Source organism: Littorina saxatilis, unplaced genomic scaffold (assembly GCF_037325665.1).
Source record: "Littorina saxatilis isolate snail1 unplaced genomic scaffold, US_GU_Lsax_2.0 scaffold_789, whole genome shotgun sequence".
Classification (NCBI taxonomy): domain Eukaryota; kingdom Metazoa; phylum Mollusca; class Gastropoda; order Littorinimorpha; family Littorinidae; genus Littorina; species Littorina saxatilis.
The window spans coordinates 593-11,031 of record NW_027129203.1 but is presented as its reverse complement, the minus strand read 5'-3'; the positions used below and the strand labels follow the sequence as shown (position 1 = coordinate 11,031).

The 10,439-nt window shown below is 41.8% G+C and overlaps 1 protein-coding gene across 1 annotated transcript in view; it reads right to left on the bottom strand.

The window, feature by feature from the left end:
- Window positions 1-9,674, bottom strand: part of LOC138957479 (atrial natriuretic peptide receptor 1-like) — a gene marked incomplete at its 5' end in the record, with an annotated part of 52,347 nt that extends 42,673 nt beyond the window's left edge. The window contains 6 exon segments of the mRNA XM_070328600.1: window positions 3,745-3,922; window positions 5,285-5,434; window positions 6,295-6,460; window positions 8,403-8,474; window positions 9,002-9,106; window positions 9,597-9,674. Coding sequence (XP_070184701.1) covers window positions 3,745-3,922; window positions 5,285-5,434; window positions 6,295-6,460; window positions 8,403-8,474; window positions 9,002-9,106; window positions 9,597-9,674 — 749 coding nt within the window.
- Window positions 9,675-10,439: the final 765 nt, after the last annotated feature.

Sequence of the window (10,439 nt, the reverse complement as noted above, 5' to 3'; positions counted from 1 at the left end):
ACTCTAATGTTGGTCTCAAAGGCCTAAGCCATAGGTCACTGATGCATACTTTTTTGATCAGACACATTGATCTGATACCTGGCCAACTGAACGTCGAATCATTTTGACAGATTTTTTTCTTCTGTATTGCCATCACATTCCTACCACTATATATATTTATATTATTATATATATATATATCCAATGAAGGTCCAACTGACTGATTGCCACCTGAGTAAAGGAGTAATTAATACTTGAATTCTGTCAGGATTTTAAAGTGCTGAGGAAGACGAAGAGTTGCACCTCTGACGCTGACACAAGCAAATAGTGAACATGAGGGAATAATTTGCCATGTTGAGGTCAAGTGTAGGGTTCCACATCACGTAGAATTAAGGGTAATACCCTTTGACCCTCCAAATCACGTACGAGATGCTCTCTGAAGAGGTATAAATACGTAACTGTTTTCTTCCAAAGAGGTAAAAAAACATACGAGTCAAACCCTGAAAGGGTATAGCCTTTGCTAGTTTACAAGCAACAGCACGCAGGCCGCCTGCTCTACCGAGACCACTAAAGTACACGCCGTGTTCGTGCCACTCCTCTGTCAACACTGACACGTCGTGAAGCAGAGGTTGCCTCCCTTGTCATCAAACTGCGCGATATCTTTAAACTGATCATCTCGATGGCAGTGTTCGCTTTCGCCTATCCGGTGCTGTCGCCTGCTCAAAAAAATGCTGGCCTACAACCCACTGCTACCTAGAGCAGCAACAGGGCCCCGACAAAACAATACAAAACAGGACGGACAATCCAGGTTTCCCAATTGCTTCGTTTCAGGCCGATTTATGTGGAGCACGTGATGCGCACAAAAAATATTGGCGGTCTAAAAGTGTCGTCTGCGCAATGATCGCGGCGGCGCCCGCGGCTTTCTTGACCGCCAAGGACGACCGCGCACGTTGTGATACGTCATTCGCTAGACCTCAATACGGAGCAAGAGCAACAGAATCTACCTATATCACTACTGAGGGATAGAGAGGGGGGTTGGTCTATAACGGAGGGGAGGGGGTGGGGCTGGAGAGGGGGTGAATCTAGTGGGGGGGGGGGGGGGGGGGGCAGACAGGGGGTGCCTAACAGATTTGCTTTTAAATATTACTCATTGTGCTTTGACAAATTCCATAATCATAACCTTCGTATGCTTCTTTAACTGAAAGTAAAAAGCAGAAAAAATAAAAAACCTGCAATAAAAATACCCCCAAAAAAGTAAAATTAAAAAAACCAGGTCACACAATTTCCGTCACAGTCGTTCGCATTGAAGCACAGTGTCCCAAATAAAGTCTCTTCTTTAGTAGTCCAACGTGTGGGTAGGTCCCTTGAAAAATGAAATTTACAGGTTGTAACATGATTTAATGCCAAAAATTGAATAATTAATGTGAAAACACTGACTGAGTGACTGATTGCGTTCAACTTCAAGTTCAAGACACTGCATGTGGCGTGTCTATCGTACGTCTGCGACACTGTAAATAGTTTCTACTATGATAAGTAAAAGAACACCAAAAAAACTCACCTTAGACCATAATTGGATGGAGATACAGGTTACAACAGTCGTTTGAATAATTTCGTTTTCAAAACCGGCTCATGTCGTCATGACACCTTGCCAAAACACCGGAAGTGTAAAAATGTGGATCAGTCCGAAGAAAACGAAAGAAAGGCCACGACGCTGTAGCAACAGGATTTTATGGGTTTTTTTTTTCTCCACTTAGCAAAAAGCAAAGTAAAGACATCTGAAACATCCGCTTCTCAATGTTTTTGAGTTTGCGGTCAGACAAAAGTATGATCCGCACACCTGATACCGGCGTAGACCTATATATATTCTAAATATATAGGTCACGTCCGGCTGCTGATACTGACTTGAAATTATGATTTTTCATCATTTAGTAGTTTATTGTCAACTACTTTAGGGTGGTAATAAAGTATATGTAGGGTAAAGGTATCTCATTTCGACCGATACATAACACCACGGATGCGCCATCCGACAGTCCAAGATATAAATAAATATTTCTCAGACTGTCCAGTCGAGGATAAAAATAAAAAAATCTCTACTTCTGACAAGGTTGTAGAGCGTGAGAGGTCTCGCGAGAGCGCCATCTAAACCCTTCTCACAAGCATGAAGGGCCCATGAACACTTCCTTGTGAGAAGGAAATGGAGTGTGTGCTACGGGTGTCTTCTTCTTCTTCTTCTCCTTCTTCTTCTTCTTCGTTCATGGGCTGAAACTCCCACGTTCACTCATGTTTTTGCACGAGTGGATTTTTACGTGTATGACCCTTTTTTTGCCCCGCCATTCAGTCAGCCATACGCCGCTTTCGGGGGAAGTTCAGTTCAGTTCTGTTCAGCATGAACAGATTGACCAACACCTTGTAAGTGAGAGTCCGACCATCCACCATCTTGCTTTATCTTTTTGTGTCGTATTATTGGGTGTCCTCGGGTCAACTTTATGTGCAGACCCAGAGACATAAGCCATGTCCCACCTCGGTGTCACCACAATGGCACGTAAAGGACCTCGGTCATTCTGCCATAAGTGCAGATGGTTGATACCACCTAAACACGCATACACTTGTGTATCTCAGCAAAAGCCGTGGGGCATAAAACTCGAATTATCATATAACCCATATCTTGTCCTTAAGAGGCGAAATATTTAGCCAGTAGGACAGTAAACATTCTCTCTTCTTTTTGTGTGTGTGTGTCCTATCGTGGTATACCCTAGTTGTATGAGCCCGCTACTAACTACAGCCGAACCAAGCCGAACTAGCTTATTTGACTGTTGTTTGTTGGGTGATTATTTAAAAAGATAAGTTGGTAATAAAAGGTCCAGTTTTAAATCATAATCCGTTTTGAATCAAGTTCAGTTCAGTTCAGTTTAGCAAGAATAATTGGATGAACCAATTAAGAAAAAGGTGCAGCCCTATCGAACACGATGTTCGCTTTATTACAGAGGTAAACGCCGATGCTGGCGAATAACTAAACTCAAGCCAAAAAGCTAGCTTCCCCGGTTGTAAATACTGAAAAGCAATATTTGATAATGAACCATAGTTGATCTCAACGTGAAGATCCATTGTTTTTGTTGTTATTATTATTCTCTTTATTTATATAGCGCCTTATCCGAAGTTCAAAGCGCTTTATGCCGTGTGAGACGGAATTTTTTTTTACACAATATATCACGCATTCACATCGACCAGCAAACCTGGCGAATGTTCACCTTTCGCGGCCTTTATTCCAAGTCACACGGGTATTTGATGGACATTTTTATTTATGCCTATACAATTTTGCCAGGAATGACCCTTTTGTCAATCGTGGGATCTTTAACGTGCACACCCCAATATAGTGTACACGAAGGGACCTCGGTTTTTCGTCTCATCCGAAAGACTAGCACTTGAACCCACCATCTAGGTTAGGAAAGGGGAGAGAAAATAGCGGCCCGACCCAGGGTCGAACACGCAACCTCTCGATTCCGAGCGCAAGGTGCGTTACCACTCGGCCACCCAGTCCATTAAGTTAACCACACCATTCCCATCTACTTCATTACGCTAAAAGCATCGGCGTCATTGAGGTCAATCATACGTTTTCTTACAACACTGAACGATGGTAGCGTGATCCCGTTATGACGTCATCTAGATGACGTAATCAAACAAACCATACAGTCCATTAAAACAAATCGTGTAGACACACCTTAACAGCTGTTATAGTGTTTGAGGGTGAAGGGTATTCAGACTTACTTGCCGCCGTTCAGGTCAATCAGGCGTTTCCTCACAACACTGAAGTCAGGTCGCACTTCCGGAAACTCCTCCCAACATGACGTCATCAAGGTCAAGGCCTTTTCTGGAACATCCGGGTCGTCTGGAATTTGCGGGCGAAATGGTGGATCTTTTCCCCTTTTGATGTATTCTATGATTTCTGCAACAACAAACAAGTCGCGTAAGGCGAAAATACAATATTTAGTCAAGTAGCTGTCGAACTCACAGAATGAAACTGAACGCAATGCCATTTTTCAGCAAGACCGTATCGTCAGTCCACCGCTCATGGCAAAGGCAGTGAAATTGACAAGAAGAGCGGGGTAGTAGTTGCGCTAAGAAGGATAGCACGCTTTTCTGTACCTCTCTTTGTTTTAACTTTCTGAGCGTGTTTTTAATCCAAACATATCATATCTATATGTTTTTGGAATCAGGAACCGACAAGGAATAAGATGAAAGTGTTTTTAAATTGATTTGGACAATTTAATTTTGATAATAATTTTTATATATTTAATTTTCAGAGCTTGTTTTTAATCCGAATATAACATATTTATATGTTTTTGGAATCAGCAAATGATGGAGAATACGATAAACGTAAATTTGGATCGTTTTATAAATTTTTATTTTTTTTTACAATTTTCAGATTTTTAATGACCAAAGTTATTAATTAATTTTTAAGCCACCAAGCTGAAATGCAATACCGAAGTCCGGGCTTCGTCGAAGATTACTTGACCAAAATTTCAACCAAATTGGTTGAAAAATGAAGGCGTGACAGTGCCGCCTCAACTTTCACGAAAAGCCGGATATGACGTCATCAAAGACATTTATCAAAAAAATGAAAAAAACGTTCGGGGATTTCATACCCAGGAACTCTCATGTCAAATTTCATAAAGATCGGTCCAGTAGTTTAGTCTGAATCGCTCTACACACACACACACACAGACAGACAGACAGACACACACACACACACACACACGCACATACACCACGACCCTCGTTTCGATTCCCCCTCGATGTTAAAATATTTAGTCAAAACTTGACTAAATATAAAAAACGCAGTAAATTTCTTGAATGGAAAACTAAAATACAAAGATATTTCCCAATCGGGAAATGAATATAGTTCTGCATGAATACTTCCTAAATGTCTTTCAAGCAAGCGTTACAGCTGAGATTGCAATATTCATAATGTGTGAGTATGTGTGTATGTGTGTGTGTGTGTGTGTGTGTGTGTGTGTGTGTGTGTGTGTGTGTGTGTGTGTGTGTGTGTGTGTGTGTGTGTGTGTGTGTGTGTGTGTGTGTGTGTGCGTGCGTGCGTGTGTGTGTGTGCGTGTGTGTGCGTGCGTGTTTGTTTGTGTGTGTGTATGTGTGTGTATGTGTGTGTGTGTGCGTGCGTGCGTGTGTGTGTGTACGTGCGTGCGTGTGTGCGCGCGCGCGCGTGTGTGTGCGTGTGTGCGTGTGTGTGTGCGTGTGTGTGTGTGTACGTTACACAAACAACAGTAGTAAGGTTATTGCAGCCGTCACTTACCTTCAGGAGAAATGCTATCATGACCGTACGGCCCGACTATGAAGAGAATTTCCTGGAAGACTATGGCGAAGCTGAACACGTCCCCGCGCTGGGTGCCTTTTCTGGGACGTGCCTCCAGGCGCAGTAACTCTGGTGCTGTCCACAACAACGCTGAACAAATACCAACAATTGGAAATAAAGGAAAAACTGAAAATTTTCCTTAAAAAAATTCAAGAAAAAAAGCAGGGAAGATGACACATTAGGAAGAGGAGGAGGAGGAGGAGGAAGAAGAGGAGGAGGAAGGTTGAATAGATAAAGAAAGAGGAGGGGGAGGAAAAAGAAGAGGAGAAGGAATAGAACGAGAAGGAATAGGACGACGAGGTTTTCATTTTTGTGTTAATATTAAAATTTCCAGGTTTACTCCGACCGACTTTTTTTGGTTTCTCCCGCCCGTAAAGCTTTCTTGGACAATCCAAAATGTAAAACAAAATTCAAAAATGTTGAAGCGTTTTAACGCATACTGTATTGTCTGAATGCAAAAAGAACGAATTTCGATTTGAAGACTTCATAAGGGAAGCTACCCATTTCCGACATCTATGAGACACAACTGGCACGAGTTTTGATCCCGTTAGGAAGAAAAGGTAACACTTTACTAATTAGAGAACAATAAGGGCAGCACCAACGTATCAACATCCAATTATTTTTAACTGATCAAAATGATAGGGGAAAAAAAAAAGGTCTGTTTACGGTAACATAGGCCAAAAAAATAGGGTCGGTAGGTCGGGATTTTTTTTAAATTTTTTTTTAAACATTATTTTTACGTTATTTTGTTTTTGTTTTATTTGGGTTTTTTTCCCAAATGCCAAAAAAAAGTCTAGGGTCGCGCGAAAAAATAGGGTCGGTCGGGTTACCGTAAACAGACTATTTTTTGGGGGGGGCCTAGAGATATGGACGAGAGATCATCGGACAAAAACATCCAATTATGTTTTACCCAATCAAAATGATAAAGGTCAGGACGAGAGATCTCTCACCGTTGCAGGCAGCTTGCGGACTCATTTCGTCATCATGGTCGTCCTCTGGTGACGTCACGGCCCCAAAGTCGGTGACCTTGAGAACCCAGCGACTGTCTATGACGCAGTTACTGGACTTGAGGTTCCCGTGAGACTTTAGGAGGCTCTTGTGCAAGTACTCCATACCCTAGAAGATAAATATCCACTGAAATAAATCTTGTCTCAACAAAAGCAAGACAAATTCAGTGAGTGAAGCGGCATAGTAAAGGCACAGTAAGCCTCCCGTAAACCATCACAGATACTGTCAGGCTTTTACACACCGTACAAACAACCTTCCATTTGAACGCTCACCGAACGGGAACATCCTGGCTGCTTTCCGTCGAGAGTGAGAAATTTTCAAAGAATTTATTTTCGTGGAATTGGCCCTGAAGAACAATGGCGCCTCGTTTTGGTGCTGGACGGCTGTTATGAATACCGGAAATCACGCCCGGGCAGTAAGCCTCCCGTAAACCATCACAGATACTGTCTGGCTTTTACACACAGTACAAACACGCTTCCATTTGAACGCTCACCAAACGGGAACATCCTAGGTGCCCTACGTAAAGAGCGAGCAATTTTTAAAGAATTAATTTTGCAGATTGTCTCGAACACTTTTTGGACCCATCCTGAACTCAGGTCAAACATGAGTTACTTCTCTTCAACTGGCGATAGCCGTGGAGCGATGATTATCAGAATGATTCGGACCGTGGTGCGTTTACCTAACTTTTACAATCTAAATAATAAATTCTCAGCTTGTTACACAAACATTCTTAAATAATAAAAGAATTCTTTTTTCATCAAGACAAGATCAGTACAATTCGAAGTTTTGAAAGTTTGAAAAGCCCGAAAGCAGGGTCACGCAAGGTCGTGATTTTCATAGCAGACGTCGGTTTATAGGCAGTCAAAAGCCATCGCTAGAGTTCTTATGAATCACATTCGTTTTTTTCGTGAAAAGTCAGAGGTACATAACGTGCTATTGCAGATAAGCTCACAGCGAGCCCCATTCAAATTACAAACTGACGACTGCATTGTGAAAAAGGGAAACTGGATCACACGGGTTCACGATGGCTCAGGGGTAAGATAAACCACGCAAAAATAAATTCTTTGAAAATTGCTCGCTCTTTACGTAGGGCACCTAGGATGTTCCCGTTCGGTGAGCGTTCAAATGGAAGGGTGTTTGTACTGTGTGTAAAAGCCTGACAGTATCTGTGATGGTTTACGGGAGGCGTACTGTGCCTTTAAGAACTCGCCACCATTCTTCTGTTGTTGCAAATATTAGCAGCATGCTCCTACAATTCGCAAGGAAGGTATATTCCTCACTTTTTTCGCAACAATCAAATTTGTATCCAAAACAGTCAGTTTTGTTCACCTATCTTATTATGACGGGTGGTTAGGCCACAAAAAATAGGTGTGGTTAAGGTAACATAGCCACAAAAAAAATAGGGTAGGAAGGTAGGCAATCACTTTTTTTTTTTTTTACTTTTTTTTCTAATGCGTACAAATTAAACTTACTCGACAGGGAAATAAGTGTGCGACTCGAGCGCTGTCGCTTTCATTGCGTTTTCTGCACTCGTTTTTTTTTTTCTTTTATTTTCTTTTTTTGACAAATGTAATAAAAAGTTATAGGGTCGGCCCCTAAAAATAGGGTAGGTCGGGTTACCGTAACCACACCTATTTTTTTTTAGGCCTAATGCGTACAAATTAAACTTACTCGACAGGGAAATAAGTGTGCGACTCGAGCGCTGTCGCTTTCATTGCGTTTTCTGCACTCGGGTTTTTTTTTGTTTTTTTTTTGACAAATGTCATAAAAAGTTATAGGATCGGCCCCTAAAAATAGGGTAGGTCGGGTTACCGTTCTACTAATGTGTACAAATTAAACTTACTCGACAGGGAAATAAGTGTGCGACTCGAGCGCTGTCGCTTTCATTGCGTTTTCTGCACTCGGGTTTTTTTTTGTTTTTTTTTTGACAAATGTCATAAAAAGTTATAGGGTCGGCCCCTAAAAATAGGGTAGGTCGGGTTACCGTAACCACACCTATTTTTTTTTTAAGGCCTTACTAAGACGTGTGTGGGGTCTCGTGTGTTCTTACCCTTGCCAGGTCCGTCGCAAACGACATCTTGAACATCCAGTCCAGGGTGATATCTTCATTTTCCAGTACGTCCTGCGTAAGTAGAAACATGATTAATGGGATACGATACCGATACATGCACCGCCTGGCGGTGACCTCGTGAGTAAGTTTCTACTGTTGACATGATGAAGTCTCCGAGACAAACTTTGTTATCGAAATTTTCGTCAGTTCCGTTACGGGCAGAAGAAGCGAGAGAATGTTTACGTGACTCCATTTCTCACATTTAGGCGTCTTCTTGAACTTTGAGTTTTCAAATCCCTTGACTGCCACAATACGTATTAGGTACGTGCTTTGCTAGAAAGAAAAATAATTATTTTGGCAAGGGAAGCAACCGTTCTATATTGCCCTTAGCATTTGCAACAAAAGCGATTGCCTCCCCTAAATACAATTTTCTCAGTTAGGGTATAATTGTCATGCTTTGCATCATTTCATTGTTTAATTTATTTTTTTATTTTTAACTAAACTCTGCTGAGAGTCAATGGGTTTTATTAATACAATGGAAAATGAAGGACGGGCCCTCTACATGAATACTGAAGATGCGAAGCGGTTGACCGTCTCACCTGTAAGCTCCCTTTGGAGCAGTATTTGAAGAGAAGATAACTGTTCCCCGGCTCGACATGTGCTCCCACAAAAGTGTTGATATTTTCATGTTGTAGTTCTTTCAACTGTTGAAACATGAAAATAATGGTCAAGTTGTACGGGTAATTCAGTCAAAAGTTTCCTGCAAAACACTATGCGATACTGTAAAAAACAAACACGTCTTTGCATAATTCACTCTCTACTCCTTATTGTTGTTTTTTTGCTTGTGCACTTGAAAGTATATCTTTTGGATATGGTGATCTAATTTTCATATATTAAGCACGGTCTACTTTTCCAACAAATACCCTCTTGGATTATTTCAGAACAAAACAATGTTCTTTGAATTGAGTGCAACTGAGTTAGACGAAAGTAACATTAGAGGAAACAGAAAGGAAAAACAAATCTTTGAAGTAAACTGAAACAAACACACAAACACACACACACACACACACACACACACACACACACACACACACACACATATACACACACACACACACACACACACACACACACACACACACACACACACACAAACACACTGATAGAATAATGTAATTAAAAACCCATAATTACGATGTTGAGATCTGTGACGAGGTCTGTTGTCAGACGAAAGGTCTTGCTCTGAATCGTCTTCACTGCGACCGCTGTCCCCTGAAATGTCACGTGAAAAACTGCCTGTTAGGTGTAGCCTTGAAAGGCACACATTTGTGAAGAATATATTCGAGACATTGTAACTGATAAATGTGTGCATACAACATGGCTTGCTGTGACGTTCCAGATTTATACGAGTTGCTTTTTTTTTAAATACTGAACTGCGAGCGAAAGCGAGGGTAAATGACGTCCTCATTTACATGATATCACCACGGATGAATTGAACGATATTGTTATCTAATGGGTGGTATCTCTCACGTAACGTATGTAGAATAAATGTGAATATCCCAGCCACATCTAACGATAACCGGCACGGTTGGCCTAGTGGTAAGGCGTCCGCCCCGTGATCGGGAGGTCGTGGGTTCGAACCCCGGCCGGGTCATACCTAAGACTTTAAAATTGGCAATCTAGTGGCTGCTCCGCCTGGCGTCTGGCATTATGGGGTTAGTGCTAGGACTGGTTGGTCCGGTGTCAGAATAATATGACTGGGTGAGACATGAAGCCTGTGCTGCGACTTCTGTCTTGTGTGTGGCGCACGTTATATGTCAAAGCAGCACCGCCCTGATATGGCCCTTCGTGGTCGGCTGGGCGTTAAGCAAACAAACAAACAAATCTAACGATAACGCGTTTTGTTTTGGACAGTTTTATGCATCGTTTTCAAAATAAACAAGAGAACAAGACAAGCCCTTTCGTAAACCTCCCGTCGGTGGATGCTAAGGAATAATTATATTCTCTCTCTCTCTCTCTCTCTCTCTCTCTCTCTCT